The sequence below is a fragment of the Misgurnus anguillicaudatus genome, chromosome 4 (genome assembly GCF_027580225.2).
Source record: "Misgurnus anguillicaudatus chromosome 4, ASM2758022v2, whole genome shotgun sequence".
In the NCBI taxonomy this organism is placed as follows: domain Eukaryota; kingdom Metazoa; phylum Chordata; class Actinopteri; order Cypriniformes; family Cobitidae; genus Misgurnus; species Misgurnus anguillicaudatus.
The window spans coordinates 17,252,315-17,271,119 of record NC_073340.2 but is presented as its reverse complement, the minus strand read 5'-3'; the positions used below and the strand labels follow the sequence as shown (position 1 = coordinate 17,271,119).

The following is an 18,805-nucleotide window of genomic DNA, read 5'->3' as shown; positions in this document are numbered from 1 at the left end:
ACAATCATTTGTGTGCTTACCATCATTTATCAAAATATCTGCTTTTGTGTTCATCAAAAAAAAAATTGTCCTGGTTTAGAACAGGAAAAGGATGAGAAGTTGACAGAATTTTTTATTTTTAGGTGAACTATCCCTTTAAATCTGTTAATTCACTACCTCAGTAAAATCTACACCACAAACCCTCCACATCTGTCCCTTTAACTAACTGGCGTGGCGTTTAAATAACAGACAGCACGTTTGTCCAATAGCATTGCTGCTTTGAATGACGCGACCCAATGGGAATCATTCGTGGGCGGGGTTTGACTGTTTACTGTCTCATTGACCGTTTGACGGCGGGTATGATGACAAGATGGAGTTCTTGCTGGGAAATCCGTACAGTACTCCAGTGGGACAGTGCATTGGTATGTTTTTCTCAACTAAAATAATGCTTCAAAATAATCTCATAACAATTTAAGCCCTATGGAGACGTTTCTTTAGCTGAACGGATGTACAGAGGCCGTATAGATAGCCTGTCAGTTAACTGCTAACAGCTAATTCTCCACAATGCTAACAGTTTCTGACTAGCTCTTATTAACGTTACGTGCTTTTACAAAACAGTGATTTATTTAGTCATTTCAGTTTTAAGGAAACGAAAATGCAGAATTTGTTAAAGTATGTACACTTTCATTTACCAGCTGGTACAATGTTATCTAGTTAGCCGTTGACAACTGCGTTCATTTTTTAAATTCAGTTGAAAGACTAAAAATCATTTGTAATTGCTCAACTTTTGCTTACTGACTTTTATGTATAAAATAATGAAACTGACTGCTTGTCTTCGCATAACTTATCACAAGCTTATACATTTTGCATGACATGCATTTAAGGGCAATGTCAACGTCATTAGTCCTGATGCTATTGAATAGACTTGAATTACTAACAGCCAATATGATTATTTCATTTAGTTTTGTGCAGTTTACTCTTTGTAACTATATATGTTTTTATAAAAATATTGTTTTTTGATCTTCCTTAGAAAGGGCCACAGATGGATCCCTACAAAGTGAAGACTGGGCTTTGAATATGGAGATATGTGACATAATCAATGAAACAGAAGATGGGTAAGAAATAAATGATTTATAGCATTTAAAAGATTTAATTAAATAACCTTTGTGCTCATGTATTTATTCTTACGCAAAGCCAAACTGCTCGCATGGGTTTTATCAGAATAGATTTTTATTACGGGTCATCGGTTATTCTGTTATCTTCTGACATAGTTAACATTCTGATGTATTTACCATAATGGTAACGAATGCTCTTTAAGTCGAATATTTATTTATAATGTGTTAATGCATCATTTGTAGAATCTGACACGCTTGATTCATTTATAACTCTTGATTTACACATAATTTTAATTTAATCAAAAATGCTTGTTATCTTGCATGTTATTTCTATCTGATTTGTAGGCCTAAAGATGCTATAAGAGCTGTGAAGAAGAGGCTAAATGGAAATAAGAACTATAGGGAAGTGATGCTTACACTGACGGTGAGCAATAACCAATTGAAACAAATTTGTTTTGTAGTCTTATAGCAAGCTTGCAGCTGCCTTAAATGCTTTTAATACTCATTATCAATTGTGTTCAGGTTCTTGAGACGGGTGTAAAGAACTGTGGATATCGTTTCCACGCACTTGTCACCACCCGGGACTTCATCGATGGGGTTCTGGTGAAAATCATATCTCCTAAAAACAATCCACCAGCCATAGTGCAGGACAAAGTGCTAGCTCTGATACAGGTAAGGCAAAAGTCACATGGAGTTTTGTTTTTCAGTTGAGAAAATAATGTTGTTTTAAATCTCTTTGCAAAGCATGAGGGAAAGAGAGATATGAAATGACCCATTAGAGAGAGAGAGAGAGAGAAAGAGAGAGCGAGAGAGAGAGAGAGAGAGAGAGAGAGAGAGAGAGAGAGAGAGAGAGAGAGAGAGAGAGCATCATGGGCTGGTTACCTGATGCTCAGTTGCCAGGGAGATCTTGTTCATTCGTTATTACTGGAGTTGTGCTCGTTGGAACTGAGTGGATCTGGTTACCAGGTTTGGTTCAAGTGACCAAGGGCGACCTGAATTTAATTAGTCTGTGATAACTCCCAGTGATGGTACCTCTAGAATCACTTTGTTCATGACAAAGTTTATTTTTTGGTTGACTACATATTTTGATTTAGAAAACATTGTTTGGTATTTTTAGCAGTTTCCAAAATGCCTAGTGAATACCTGGTTTGTTTCGCCCTTTGCCTAATACTACTAATGCTAAATATAGGACAAAGAAGATCACTCAGAACGAATTTACCTCCTTGTTAGCTTTAAAAAAGTCCTATGTTTATAGTATACACTGCTTATTCAGTTTTCACATACTCTCACAGGCTTGGGCAGATGCATTCAGAAGTAGTCCAGATTTGACCGGAGTGGTCCACGTCTATGAGGAAATGAAGAGGAAGGGTATAGAGTTTCCTCGATCTGAATTGGAGACCTTGTCCCCTATCCATACACCACAACGGGTATGTGCTGACATCAGCAGCATTATGCTTTGTTGGCAACATAGGCTCCTTGATAAACGTTTATTCTTATATTTTTACTCCCAGTAATTATTTAAAAATTTTAAAAATATTCTGCCCCTTATCATTTATTAAACTTTATAGCTTTACCAACCTTCTTTATCTCTGCACTTTTACTTATTGTCTTGCTCTGCTGATAACGGCAACAAAGTGCTCCGGAACTAGAGCAGCCAAAATTCACTGCCCCTCCCCAGCCCAAACCACAGCCCCAACCTGGCTCTGCTCCTCCCTTCCCGGCGGCACCTGTCGCCCACACTTCTCCACAGTTGCCCAATCTTCAAATGTCTGCATCAATCAATCCTTCCCCTGAACAGGTAAGGTAGAATTTACTAGTTTCACTATTTTAGTAAGATGAGTTGACACTTGTCAGATTGCATATAACACAGTATAATATTGTGGTTTAGATTTGCAAGCTGCGCAGTGAACTCGACGTTGTGCGTGGGAACACTAAGGTGATGTCGGAGATGTTAACAGAGATGGTTCCAGGTCAAGAAGATCCATCTGATCATGAACTTCTGCAGGTTTGAAATTGATTTTGACCTGATATTCAGAGCTCAGGTGATCCAATCACAATAGTTCCATAATCACATGTAGTCGAAAATGCTTATGACCACCTTGCATTTGTGATGTTACCACTTAATTCGTTTAAAGGTCACATCTGCTTTGTAAACATTCTTGGCTGATGAATTATGATTGAGTCACCATAGATATATCTTGAAATCAAGTTCAAACAGGGCCATTGTTGCAGCAAATATCACTGAATTTTAAAATGACCACTAGAGGGAGTGTTGATACCTCTCTACTACGGAGCATTAATGTATTTTACTATTCATTTACAATGTTTCCTGCCTGCCTTGAAGGAGTTGAACAGGACATGCAGGGCCATGCAGCAAAGGATAGTTGAGCTCATCTCTCGTGTGTCCAACGAAGAAGTCACGGAAGAGCTCCTGCACGTCAATGATGACCTCAACAACATCTTCTTAAGATATGAGAGGTGTGATCCAGTTTTAGTGAGATTAATGAAAAGGTAATTAGTTACATTGGTTCTTATTGTTTATCTATTGTGTTTCTTTTAGATATGAGAGGTTCCGAACTGGCCGAACAGCTCAAGGCGTTAACAATGGGGTATGTTGTATTTACTTTAAACAAGACCTTTAATCTGTGTATTACTCTGGTTTCACACTGCAAGCGTGAGCAGCGCATGGCAATTGTGCTTTAACACCGGTTTGTAGTACATACTGTGCAGTTTACCAACAGTATAAAAATCACATTATTTTACGTACATTTATGAGCAAAACCTCTTCAATACGTTTTATGACTATCAGTGTAATTTATATAATTTTTATATAATTTGTTTAACCTCTATTGTTTTTGTACTGTTCTGGTCCGTGTAATGACAGATACAGACACAATGCACAATTATAGACATAAAAACCCCATGGCACAATATTAAATCTGTTTCTCTGAAGGTTACGATAAAAGAAAAGATTTCACTTAGTGATTGACAGCATGATGCAATAGATCAACAGTATAAGTATAAGATTTAGATTTATAGTTGTACATGCTTCTCTGACGGTAGACCAATGGCCATCCAAAGCGCTTTACATATTGCCTCACATTCACCCATTCACTCACACATTCATACACCGACGGCAGCACCATCCAACTCGTTGGGAGCAGCTGGGGTTAGGTGTCTTGGTCAAGGACACCTCGACACTTGGTCAGGTGGAGCCGAGGATTGAACCACAAACCTTTCGATTTGTAGACAACCTACATGAATCACTGCCGCCCCATATATGAGGATTTATTAATGCTGTGCAGAAAGTAAATGACATCGCAGTTTTGTGGCAACGGTGTGTTTTTAAATATTTTTTTGCTTTATTTTAAATGTTTAATACACACTTGGCATCAAGTTCATGATTTTATGGGAAAATTACACTTTTTCACGTCAATCCTCGAGCATTTAAACCATAAACAATGCACTGTCACTTTAATTGAGCATGAGCAGCGCAGCAAAAATAGAGTTGGCGCAGAAATGATCGCAGCACTGCTGCTTCACACCGCTCCTGCTACGCGAGCACACGCCGTTCACGCTTGCGATGTGAAACCGGCGTTAGCATCATTTTATCCTCAATGTGTTTTTTTTAATAGGTCATCATTTCAAAGGCACAGCTCATGAATATCACTTTCCCTCATTGCTTGCTTTTCGCTTGATAGTATTCTGTGAGAATGTACATTTGCTGTGCAAACATCTGTCATTAGTACAAGGAGATGTGATTGTGCATGTTAGTATTATGTACGGTGTGGTTTTTCTGTTTTGTGATTTGTGTTTCTTATGTTTTTGTTATTGCTAGCTGAGGGAGGCAAGTATATAAGTCATCTATTGGCATTTTTGTGGATGCTACGGAATGTTGAGTCAGGGTTGGCTGGAACATTCTTCCCATGTTGCACCTTGCATGCTTCATCATGATCGGCCCGCCACCAGCCTGTGACCTTTGCTTGCCATGCCCATACCACCTCATATCATTGCCCAATAAGTATAGTAGAAAGGGGATTAAAAGTTTTGGAGAAAGACGGTGGAAATAATCACAATCATGGGATTAGGACATGTTGCAGGCCAGATCTGAACCTGCATCACCTAAATAAGCACAACAACACCTCTATCATATCAAGTAAGGATGCATAACGATTAATCGTGATTAATCTATAGCAGAATAAAAGTTTTTGTATACATCATACATGTGTATGAACTGTGTATAATAACTTTGTATGGATAAATGCACACACATGCATGTATATATTTAAGAAATGTTTTCATGTGTATATGCATTTGTATATTTATATATAATTTATATTATATATAAATACTTAATATATAAAAAAAATTCTTAAAATTATACCTGCATATGTGCATATTTATATATACACATAATTATTATACACAGTTCACACACATATATAATGTAAACAATAACTTTTATTCTGCTATAGATTAATCGTTATGCATCCCTAGATCAAGATAATGTGTAGTACCACAGCACCAGAGCATGTTTTTGCCTAATTAACATGTGCGCCTCCACAGCAGTACTGCTCTGACAAATCACATTTCGGCATGTTTTTTTATTTTTTTATTTATAAATTTGAACTTGCGTCTATGAGAGCAGGCTCCTCTGAGAGCATGTGTCTTTTATGTGACGACAGGCTATAAGGAATCATTCAGCTATACAAAAAAGTTGTCTTATTCCAGATACAGGGAATGTCCTAAGTTGCCATCAGCATCTCTTATGAGCTCCTCAAGCTCATTGCTTCACCATTTTTATCAATTCTTAAATTTTGAATTACGCATACTAGACTTAATTTCACAAACCAAACAAGGCTTGGTGAATATGGTGAAATTAATCATCCCAGCCATTTAACTCACACTTTCCTCAACCTATAGATCTAAACTTTAGTGACTCCCTTTTTACTGTAGTAGCCCATCCTGTATACCGGTGTAAAAATATTAATTTATTGTTAGGAAGCAAGTGACTGTCCTTAAGTGTTGGTAGTCAATATGCATCTATGTGGAATGGTGTTTACATCCACAGGTCCTGAACGAGGCTACAGAAGATAACCTGATTGATCTAGGACCAGGCTCTCCAGCAGTGGTCAGCCCCAGGATCAGCGCTACTCCTCCATCCAGTCTGCCTCCCTCTGTGGCTCCAATTCGTTCTGCCTCTCCCGTCACACTATCCTCTAGACTGGCTGGTTTGGGTGAGTCTTGTACCTTGTGCCACAGTATTCTTCAGATGTTTGTGCTGATGTAAATTAATATCTTTTATTGCTTTACAGATGTCGGTTCAGACAGCGTGACTGGCACCTTGAGCTCTCTGACCAGCTGTCAACCCCAAGATGATTTTGACATGTTTGCCCAGACCAGGACTGGCACCATTCCTGACCAGCGGAAGACGTATGAAATAGAGTTATTATGCCATTAGGGCTTGTCTACTTGTCTGAGACAATAACAAAGTAATTACACAAATGAAACTGCAAAAACGGATTCAGTCTCTATACTCTGTAAATGCAGCAGGGAAGTGATGGGAATGATGCACGACTATTTAAAAACATGACTGGGGTTCTAATGATACAAAGCTTAATGCAAATTGTTGAAGTGTCCCTTTAAAGAGAATGTATCGCCTGGCAGTGAACTTTGAGCTTTATAATTTTTCAGGTATTATTTGTGCTTAATGTGCCGCCCTGCCATAACAATGAGTCATTTTGATAATACTTGTTCAGAAATGTGCAAAGCAAAAGCAAAATAGCATGTATCTGACTAGCAAAAGCCTATATAGATTCACTCTAGTTATAATGGAGGCATCATTCAGATCAGATGCTAATAAAGTTTTTAGCATGTTCACTCACACAGTACTGGTTTTTGAATTTTCAGTGTGCCATTCGAGGACACAAAGGCTTTGAGTGGGACAGCCCCGACTTTGGATGTCAGACAGCAGCACAACACTGGGGTGAGTGTGATGTGACCCTGTGTGCGTATTTTGTCATACATACATACTGTACAGACTGCATATAAACAATTAAAATTTTAAGTATGTAGATCATTATGTGGTTAAGGATGTGAAACCATGCTTGAAATACACCAGTTGATGAACAACAAAGGGTTAAATGGGCAAGAAGCACTTTTATTTTGTACTTCTTATCTTTGCCTTTGTTGTTTTGTTGGTGGGTATGGACTATTTGGTGTCTAGTGCAATGCTGCAGTTGGCTTAGCATGTGTCTGTATAGTTTTTTTTGTTGGTTTGTTTAAGATTTCATTAAGTTATATTTTGTTTGTTTTGCTTTGTTTTGTTTTCTTGGCATTTATTTATTTGATTTGTTTGGTTCCGGCCCATGGTTTGGGTCCATAGACTGCTGTTGACCAGTCCTCTGTCATGGATGACATTGAGGAGTGGCTCAGTACTGACGTGGTGAGATTTCCTTTTGTTTGTTTTATTTGAGCATTTTTCCTACTTTAGGCTTTATATTTCCCTTAATATGTTTTCACTAACCACCTTGTACTATTTATAGGTCATTTTCTGTTCCTCCTGTGGTGTAATTCAGTGGCGGCCGGTGACTTCTTTTTCGAGGGTGACGATGGAAAGCTTGTCAAAACATGTATTTAACCCATCATGTGTGTGTATCGTCATGTCAAAATATGTGTTCGCCATGTCATGTAAACTTATGTGCATCACGCGTCATGTCAAAATACATTTATTTTTATGAAGAGATGCTCACGTTTTCCAGATACTCGCTTAATCTCATGTGTATTCAGAGTTTAATGTTAAGTTGGTGTCTTAAGAGTATTTTGTGAACGTGAGCGTCCCTTATATCATAAATCCTTCCGACGCGTGTGCAGCAGGCTTGTATTTTGACATGACGCATGATGCACATAGAAGCACATTACGCAACAAACATACATTTTGACAAGATGTGAAACGCACATGACACTCCAAACACACATTTTGATATGCACCCATTGGAAGAGAAGTCACCAGCTGCCACTTATGTTATTAATTATTAATAAATAACTGTGTTTCTTTTCTGGAATATTCTTACAGACTTCTTTTTTTTTTATTGGAGCCTTTTGAGCAGATGCTTGCTTCACACGCTTTTAACTAGTGATGCACCGATAGGATTTTTTTGGGCCGATACCGATTTAAACAGACAACTTCTGGCCGATACCTATATTAAACACTTATACTATACAGTTGGTCTACTAGCTAGTTTATTTCTGCATCAAATAATTTTTACTGAACATGGATTGGATCTAATAACATTCAACTGACCAACATAATAAGAGAGGCACAAATTAAGCTAAAACAAATATAATAAGACAGCATGACAACCTTCAAAGATGGTTTTTGCTATTCAGCATTTATTTTATTAACAACATTAACTCATTTTTTACATATAATGGATTTCTTTATGCAGTTAATTAATAAACAATCGGTATCGGCCTTTCTCGTGCTATTGCCGATATATATCGGTCGGCCGATACATCGGTGCATCACTACTTTTAACTTTTTAATTTCTATACTAATGCCTCTCTTGGATGTTTTTCTGGGAATTACTTTGGGGATTTAAATTTGTGATGAAGTTGGTCATTTAAAGGGAAATCATTTATTTATTAATTCTTTATATTTAAAATGATAACTTTATTAACTTTAAATTTAAAGTTTTGTATAAACGTGTCATTTGTATTTTAAGCATCCATGCACTAAAAACTTTTCTGGGTTTTTTTCTTTTGCAGAAAGGAGATGAAGGAGAGGAGGGTGTGACAAGTGAAGGTATGAAAATGAACATTATTCATACGCCATCTTTATCTTATAGTGAAAATCCTTCAGTTTTTTTATTTTTTCCTATGTAATTCACAATTTTTAAACGATCCGATCAGCATAATTATTTTAGGTTGACATAAATAAATCTTGTTTGCTATTTAACATTGCTGAAATGGTTAACATGAATATCTTTTTCTTAGTATTTTGTTGACTCCTCTATCTCTTTAAAGCTGCACTACATTAAATTACAAGTTTAAACGTTGTTTCCATATAGTTAATTTTCAAATACTTTCTTCCAGAGTTTGACAAATTTTTGGAGGAGAGGGCCAAAGCGGCAGAGATGCTCCCGACGCCCCCTAATGACGATCTTTCCGCTCCTGCAGGCGCTGCTGCAAGCGCGAATAAAAAGACGGGACGGTCCGAGGACACCCTGTTTGCCTTGTAGATAAGTGTCAGTTGTTCTGGGATGGCCCAGCACTGCTCATGTGTGCTTGTGATGGGTCAGTCGCTTAGCAGATCCATCAGCCTCCCCTCTTTCTCTCCTGCTTACAGCATTTCCAGCACAATCAACACTATCACAGTGTCCACTGAACTGTTTCACACACTACACATTTTCATATTGGACATTTTCATACACTACAAAGTTTTCATTCCATTGAAAGTGCTGTATAAGAAGCTCCCTCTTTATCTCTCTCTAAACATACTTTTCAGTGTGGGTTTGAGAGGTTGATGTCTATTTTTTTAAATAATATTCGTGGTACAACGCAAGAAAATTCACGTTGAAGTTGTCTGCTACTGTAGATCTGACCATGTTTCACTTTGTGTTCAATGTGGTCTTGCATGCAACAGCAAAATAATCCTGTTTGTGTTTTCTCAAGAATCTTTAAAGGGAGCTGTTTTTCTTTTAATTCCACTTTCCCAATGAGTTTTTGAAAGAGATGCTTAATTTGGTGTTATTTATTGTGACATTTTCCGTTAGTACCTCTGATGTTAATGGAGGCTGAGTTTAAACCAATCAATCGCACATTCAAACTCATTTTTACACATTTTAAGGAACACTACACTCTCAAAAAAGTTGGTTCAACTTAAAGGAAGTTACCTGGTTGCCTTTCGAGTCAACTAATATTTTTAAGTTGAATGAACTCAAAATTTCAAGACAACCAGGTAGCTTTCTTTTTTAAGTTGAACCAACAAATCTTTCTTTTACTGTGTATACATTGTCATTTTCTCATCCTTATGAATGATGATTTCTAATGCTAAGCTTTGGACAGATCAAAGAGGCGCGATTGAAGTATTATAAAAGTAATCTCCGAGACTTTTGAATCGAAACCGTATCTCTTTGTGATAAACAGTGAGAAAATTGCTATTCGCAGAGGTCTAGAAGGAGCTATAAAAGTAGCATGGGGTTTAAAAATGGTTTGTTGCCATTGACCCAAAACGCCAGCAAGCAAACAATATGATTTTTGGGTGAACTATTCCTTAAGGTCATATTACAATAAAGAAATTACCTCAGTTATTAAATGAGACAACAAGCATAACTATTCCAGAAAAACATTTTAAACAGTAAAAGGCTCATTTAAAAAGCTATTCACAATGAATTTTACTATTTGAACATTGTGCTGTATAATTGGTTTAAATGGAAGTGTCTTGGTCTGTACTACATCTCTGAACTACACAGTCATACCACAGGGGGAAATTATATTATTTTCACTGGATGCTTTTAAATGGTATTATTTGTTTCATGGCAAAATCATTGTCTATTAGATAGGATTAATAGGAACAAAAAATATGTAAGTATTTTTTAATTTGCACTGAAAGATTTATTCACCTATCGGCTGTTAAGAGGTTTTGTTCGAATGCAACATTTAAGATATCACTTATTTCAATGCTGCCTAATATAAGACAGAAAACAAATGAAGTTTATAGAGAACTGATGGTGACTGCAAGGCACTTTAAATTAGATTTTACCTTGCACAACTGCCGCAGAAATGGTTTCATAGCGTTATTATTGGGGAAAGAAATGGATCTGCCTTAAAGAACAGAATGTAGGTAGTTTTAACAGCTAACAGTCATTAAATGTTCGGTACTCGTGTTTGCACATTTAAACTTTAGTCAGTGAGTTGAATGTGCTAATCAAATCTTTGTAGTTTGAGTCTCACTATTGTGTACATACTGCTTTGACGGACCAAACTTGAGCAAACATTAGCAAATATTTTAAGCATAAAGTCAACTAACTTAAATACGTATATGGCTTTTTAGTGTCCAAAGGGGTTGTAGTTACGTTCGTAAATGATTTTGTTCCTAAAGGTTTACACAAATCAAAAGGACAGTGCACTTTTTGCATGGCTAATAATTTTATATAATTTATCACACTACATGTTATTAAAAATGATCCCGTTGATTTTGATTAATTTTGCTTTTGTAATTGCGGATATATTACTGTGGAGGTTAATTGAGGATCAGATTTTGTGAGAGTTCATTGTGCTATGCTTGTAAACTTTACAGTCACGTCAAACTTAGGTTGTTGATTCGTTAAAGGGAAACAGTGTCATGGTATTCATTCATTTAGTTTTGGGGAAATGATGAATACACCAAAGCAAATAATTGAGAAATCATTTAGCAGAATTTATATAGATGTTGTTTCTTAAAAATTCGCTGGGTATGAGGATAATTCAATTAAATTGCATTGCTGTTAAATACTATGGCTGCTATATATTTCTTATGCAGAGATTTTAGAGACAATGCTGGTGGTCACATTTGATAGTATTTCTATAAAAAGATGTAGATCTCAGCATAAATATTCATTCATATATATACACTACTAAGTTTCCTATGGATGCTAACTGTCCTTTTGAAATGCTGTTGTTTATGACACTATCGCAGAAGTGGATCATTAAGGAATATGTAACTTTTTGAAAATAGTTATTTATCACTTTACTACTTTCATTGTAGGTAAATTGTGCAATTTCATCTATAAATGCTGCAAGTTGATTTAATTTGAATTGGTGTTGGCTGTAAAATTGTCTCAGAAATGTACAGTTTGAGAATGTAAAACAAATTTATTTTGATGAATCAGTATTGACTCTATATTAATATGAAGGGACTGTAAAGATCAAATTCATTTGCTTTGTTTCCACACTTTCCTTTTTTGACTATGCTTTTCAACCTGGAGTGGAAATACTTTCCCAACACATAGATTACAGCAATGTTTTTTGGCAGAGGAACCCTTTTTGTACCGTTGAGCGTTTCTTTAGGAATGGCACCTTGATATGTATTTGGAGTTGTGTGTCTGTGTATGTGTTTCAACAGCTCCTGGTATACTGGTGTCTGTTGCAGACACAATGTTTATTCTGTATTTATCAAGGAAAGAAAGGGAGAGAATCGAGCTTTCCAACATACAGCAGAACTGAAATGCAGTATGTGTGTGTTTGTGTGTGTATGTGTTTTTGTATGAGGGGTTAGGCATAAGTTGTACACTTTTAACCAGCGATCATTGCTGTGATTGGTCTTGGTTTTACAGATTGTACTGGTTGTTGGTCTGTGTGCTTACCTGTTGTTATACCTCAAGTTGCGCTCTGTACTGTTTGATTCATGCATGTGTTGAACTCCAATAAAATATACCAAAATGGTGATCTGTAACAAACCTTTATTTTTAGTATATAGTATTGATTATAGTTTTAAATGTTTAATAATGACATCAGTTTAAATTTAAATACTTCAGATGCAAAACGCTCAAGTGTGTCTGAAGTTTTTACTTGTAAATGAGCATTTATTATCAGGCTCTTATGTTTAGGTTCAGTCATTTTAATTTAATGGCATTAAATTAATCAGTGGTTATTAGTCAGTACCTGAAATACCTTATTTTCACAAATGTCACATTAGTAATTTCATTGGTATTTAACAACTTTCACTGCAGAACCCTTCAGTGAGGAAAATAAGTATTTCAACACCCTACTATTTTGCAAGTTCTCCCACTTAGAAATCATGGAGGGGTCTGAAATTGCCATCGTAGGTGCATATCCACTGTGAGAGACATAATCTAAAAAAAACGGAAAAAAAAGAAATCACAATGTATGCTTTTTTAACTATTTATTTGTATGATACAGCTGCAGGTAAGTATTTGAACACCTGAGAAAATCAATGTTAATATTTGGTACAGTAGTCTTTGTTTGCAATTACAGAGGTCAAATGTTTCCTGTAGTTTTTCATCTGGTTTGCACACACTGCAGGAGGGATTTTGGCCCACTCCTCCACACAGATCTTCTCTAGATCAGTCAGGTTTGAGCTCCCTCCAAAGATTCTCTATTGGGTTTAGATCTGGAGACTGGCTAGGCAATGCCAGAACCTTGATATGCTTCTTACAAAGCCACTCCTTGGTTATCCTGGCTGTGTGCTTTAGGTCATTGTCATGTTGATAGACCCAGCCTCGACCCATCTTCAATGCTCTAACTGAGGGAAGGAGGTTGTTCCCCAAAATCTTGCAAGACATGGCCCCGGTCATCCTCTCTTTAATACAGTGCCGTCCCCCTGTCCCCATGTGTAGAAAAACACCCCCAAAGCATGATGCTACCACGCCCATGCTTTACAGTAGGGATGGTCTTCTTGAGATGGTACTCATTATTATTCTTCTTCCTCCAAACACGTTTAGTGGAATTATGACTAAAAAGTTCTTTTTTGGTCTCATCTGACCACATGACTTACTTTCATGACTTCTCTGGATCATCCAAATAGTCATTGGCAAACTTAAGACGGGCCTGGACATGTGCTGGTTTAAGCAGGGAAACCTTCCGTGCCATGCATGATTTCAAACCATGACGTCTTAGTGTATTACTAACAATAAACTTGGAAAAGGTGGTCCCAGCTCCTTCCATGTAGTTCTGGGATGATTTCTCACCTTTCTTAGGATCATTAAGACCCCACGAGGTGAGATCTTGCATGGAGCACCAGTCCGAGTAAGATTGACCGTCATGTGTAGCTTCTTCCATTTTCTAATGATTGCTCCAACAGTGGACCTTTTTTCACCAAGCTGCTTGGCAATTTCCCCGTAGCCCTTTCCAGCCTTGTGGAGGTGTACAATTTTGTCTCTAGTGTCTTTGGTCTTGGCCATGTTAGTAGTTGGATTCTTACTGATTGTATGGGGTGGACAGGTGTCTTTATGCAGCTAACAGCCTCAGATAGGTGCATCTAATGTAGGATAATAAATGGAGTGGAGGTGGACATTTTAAAGGCAGACTAACAGGTCTTTGAGGGTCAGAATTCTAGCTGATAGACAGGTGTTCAGGTGCTTGTTTGCAGCTGTGTCATACAAATAAATAGTTTTAAAAAATCATATATTGTGATTTCGATGACAATTTCAGACCCTCTCCATGATTTCTAAGTGGGAGAACTTGCAAAGTAGCAGGGTGTTGAAATACTTATTTTCCTCACTGTACATGCAAGCATACATGCATACACTTTGAGCTTTAAAGGGGACATATCATGAAAATCTGCCTTTCCATATTTAATTGCTATATTTGGGTACCTAGTGCTTCTATCAACCTAGAAAATGTGAAAAAGATCAACCCAGTTTTTGGTAAACCATTCTCTGCAAGCATGCGAAAAATAGGTCATTGAAATCTGGCCCCTTTTGTGATGTCAAAAGGGGATCTTATTATAATTATACCGTCCCCACTATCCAACCAGGGCTTCCATTTAGAGCAGAGAGAGAGAGAAATAATTGACAGCACAAATGAGTTTCAATTTCAACAAACTACTATCATGGCGATTAGTGTGTGCAGCTCATTTGCATTTAAAAGGACACACCCAAAAACGGCACATTTTTGCTCACACCTACAAAGTGGCAATTTTAACATGCTATAATAAATTATCTATTATAAATGTATTTTGAGCTAAAACTTCACATATGTATGGGGACACCAAAAAATTATTTTACATCTAAAAAAAGTTGTGTGAAATGTCCCCTTTAAACCTAAAGTATATTGTGTTGTTAAAAAATATTCTGATGTAAGACTAAAAAGCAAACGGAATATAAAGAAAGATTTAAATGTTGGTATATTTTGATTCCCCTGGGAAATGAAGAATCGCTTAAAAGGAGTAAAAATAAGAGAACCTGTCTGCTAAAACAAAACTTTAATCATCAGAATGATCTCAAACCTTTTACTCCTAAACCCTTGAAGACAGAATCTTCTGTGCATGTGGATAAATTTGACAACGATTTAGAGGAAATGATGCAAGCCCCAGTGAGAATCAGGCTTGCGTAGCGCATTCCTGTAGGGGTTCAAAATAAAACCTCTTGTGTTAGCTGTGTTACACATTCCTTCCCACAGGTTTTGCTCTAAATGAATTATTTCCTGAACGAAAGGACAGTTTTTGGTTACAGTATGTACTATTTGTACGCTATGTAATCAACTCGATAACCTTCTCAAATAAATGCCTTATTCCTCGCAAAACATGGCTTGACAGACTAAATGCTTGTGTTGATAGAAACACAGGTAGAACAAATGTACAACAGTCATATTTTCGATAAGACAGCCTGTTGGGTTTAAAGTCCGCTGTGAATTTTTCAGGTATTTACTTAAGGCTTTAGGTTCTTGTTTATGTTTCCTGCTGTCACCTGAAGTCATGTAGGTGGTTGCTTTTAAGTTTTTTTTTGTGAACCGTACAAGCATTCAGAGGCGCGACTGAATTGATGTTTTACTGGTGTCACTTAATATTATCCATCACATAGCATCTTTCATTATGTTTAAAAACCTCATAACCCCCAGTTATTTGAAGCAATCTCTTTAGCTCCTAACTGCAGAAATATGCACACGCTCTCTGCTTATTTATTAAATTGAGTTATTCAATGAATGCTACATCCTCAGTGCTCACCACAACCACACCTTAAGGAAATGATGATTGTTAATCAGGGACTTATTATTTGATTATTAGATTGCGTTTTTCTCTCTATAAACATTTATTTCTTAAAGGCTTCATCACTATCTTGTTTTTATAATAATATCCTAGCCAAAATCCAATTATAAAACAGGGGAAAAGGCAACAAAAGCTAAACATTTTGAGTAAATTAGCTGTTTATGTTTATTATATGGGCGCTATTATGGTTGCACATCACTGATTTCCCAATTTCCTCATTCAGTGCTGTTTACTTTGCCGTAAGCCTCTCATTTCACAACTCTGACAATGCTTTAATATAACGCAAAAAATAAATGCAGAAAAAGAGAGCTTTATTTACAAAAATGCTTTAGATTCGTGGCAAAATATATATTCTTGAACCATAAGACGAATTTGTCTATAAATTGTGTTTGATTAAAAAATAAAAATAATACGCATTTTTATCAACTCCTTTTGACAGTACACTATTACGTGTGCTTATTTATTTATTTATTATTTTGTGTATATCAGGCCTTTTAAGATCAAGCCTTGAAGCACTTTATGCTAAGTTAATTTACCCAAATATATCCACACCACAGCACACAACATCAACAGCACTGTTAATAGAAACCTGCTGATCCATAACCGTTTTAGAGTTAGACGTTCACTGGGGGGCAGTGCAATATTTACCTTAATATCTGCGATCGATCAGAGGATTTGCAAGCCGGCATAAGGCGTTTAATTATAATTGCGTCAGGATAGGTGTTGTAGATTTGAATAAGGTCACATATCCGGCTAACCTTGCAAGTGTAATGCTATATTAAATGCCAGTCATGTTAAGTGTGTTGAAACCTTTCTGATGCAGTCACTCTGTAATGTAAAGGTTAAATTGAAATATGTCCCCTCCTGAGCGCGAGGCAAGCCATGATTGATACACCTTAGAAGGAAAATAAATGTTAACAGGCTCCCGTTTTAAACTCGCGGCTTCTTGAGTGATATGTATTCTAATGGAGTGTTCGGATCAAATTTAAGTCCGGCTTCATATAAATGGAAAAGGTCAGTCAGAGAGATTAGGGAGATTTGGAGAAGGTTAGACTGCACTTGTCTGACAGTTTGTTAATATTCGGTTATTAAAATGCTTATAAAAAATACTTTTTCACAGCTAAAATAAAATATACTGTATAGACCAATCTGTACTTTGTATAAGTCAATATTACACACTAGTAGCAATATTTTATTACACAAGGGATTTTCTATTCGTTTTTAACTGATGTGAGATTTGACATTTCTCATAAGTAGGCTAACTACATTTCTATAGTAAATTGTGCAATATAACAAGGTGAACTTGTTATTATTGTATTACTATTTTTTATTTAATGCCTAAACATATCAAAGCATTTAAGTATTACACACACATATTTTTTCTTTTTTTTTTAGACCTGAAATCATATAAGGGATGCACAGATATATATCGGCCTCTAATTGGTATTGGCAGATAAAAGCATTTCCTCCACTATCGGACATTGGCGGATTGTTTATAAAGTCAGATCCTGGCAATTGAAAGATGCATCAGAACTCATATTGTGTGATTATTTAGAATTGGGTCCCAATGACAACAGAATTGCGGTTTGTGCATTCTGCACTTCCAGGATTTCAGAACATAATAATTTGAAATGTAGACTATAAAGCAAAACTATCGTTATCTGTCGATATTGGTGGATAACCGAATATCGGTATCGGCACAGACATTTTTTAAATTGGTGCATCCCTTATTATAATGCATGTGTTTGGGTTATTTTCAACCCAGCATTGGGTCAAAAAGGGATGTGTGCAGCCCACTGGGTTGTAATTTAGTTTTAGATTAAGATTTAGTTGTTTCAACCCAAAATGCTGGGTTGTTTTAACCCATCGTTGGGTCAAATATAAAAAATTTCTGTGTTCATTTCAACCAACGGGCTGAGCTTGTCCATTTTTGACCCAACGCTGGGTGAAAGAAAGAGGCTTTAAGCGATAAATTCAATAAATGCTATTTTATTGCCTTGAATTGGCAGTAAAATTAAATATATCATATATTCCAGCATTACTTTCTCCCAACCCACAAATGTAACAAATGCTATGCGGTATTTTACTGTATTTTATATTTTTATGTAATTTTAACAACTGTTTAGCTATCAAAGTAAGGATTGGATTTGTCTGAAAAATTTGTTTTTACAAGGGCTACGATGTATTTCCGCAGTTAAGCATTAAAGTTAATGGGGCGGTTTCCCGGACAGGGATTAGCTTAAGCCAGGACTAGGCCTTAGTTTAATTCATAAATATAACTAGTTTTAACAAACATGCCTTACTGAAAACATTACTTCTGTGCATTTTGAGGCAAAACAAAGGGCAATTATGTATTTTAAGATATGTCAGGGCAAGTTGTTTTGAGTTTGGGCAGCTCTTACATTTTTTTAGTCTGGGACTAGTCTAATCCCTGTCCGGTAAACCGCCCCAATAAGTACAAAGAAAATTGTTAGCATATATAATTCTGAAATCATCTTTCACTTTCCAGCATTTAAACATGCAATGAAATAACAAGAGATTCCCAAACTGTAAACAAATCTCTTGTTGCACTTAAATTTTTTAGTTGAATCGGATGCATAAAGATTAATCACGATTAATCTATAGCAGAATAAAAGTTTTTGTTTACATCATATATGTGTGTAAACTGTGTTTAATAATTATGTATAGATAAATAATGCACACATGCATGTATAATTGTAAGAAAAAATATATATTTATATATTAAGTATTTAGATTTATATATAATATAAATTATACATAAATATACAAATGTATATACACATGTAAACATTTCTTAAATATATACATGCATGTGTGTGCATTTATTTATACAAAGTTATTATACACAGCTCACACACATATGATGTAAACAAAAACCTCTATTCCGCTACAGATCAATCGCGATTAATCGTTATGCATCCCTATCACTTCAACTTTCTTGACTAGTGAGGAGTTTTATTTTCTTTATTTATTTTCGACTTTA

The 18,805-nt window shown here is 36.2% G+C and overlaps 1 protein-coding gene across 2 annotated transcripts; it reads left to right on the top strand.

The window, feature by feature from the left end:
* The first annotated feature begins 249 nt into the window (after window positions 1–249).
* tom1l2b (target of myb1 like 2 membrane trafficking protein b) lies at window positions 250–12,519 on the top strand. Of its 2 annotated transcripts, XM_055175959.2 has the most exons (15): window positions 250–401; window positions 1,010–1,094; window positions 1,440–1,518; window positions 1,617–1,766; window positions 2,387–2,521; window positions 2,722–2,892; window positions 2,983–3,099; window positions 3,439–3,572; window positions 3,655–3,703; window positions 6,166–6,331; window positions 6,410–6,527; window positions 7,005–7,080; window positions 7,480–7,539; window positions 8,862–8,898; window positions 9,189–12,519. In XM_055175959.2, the coding sequence occupies exons 1-15, from the start codon at window positions 350–352 to the stop codon at window positions 9,332–9,334; spliced, it is 1,575 nt and encodes a 524-aa protein (XP_055031934.2). In that variant the 5' UTR covers window positions 250–349; the 3' UTR covers window positions 9,335–12,519. The 2 variants fall into 2 exon arrangements, with proteins under 2 accessions (XP_055031934.2, XP_055031935.2); XM_055175960.2 differs by lacking the exon at window positions 7,480–7,539.
* The last annotated feature ends 6,286 nt before the right edge of the window (window positions 12,520–18,805 follow it).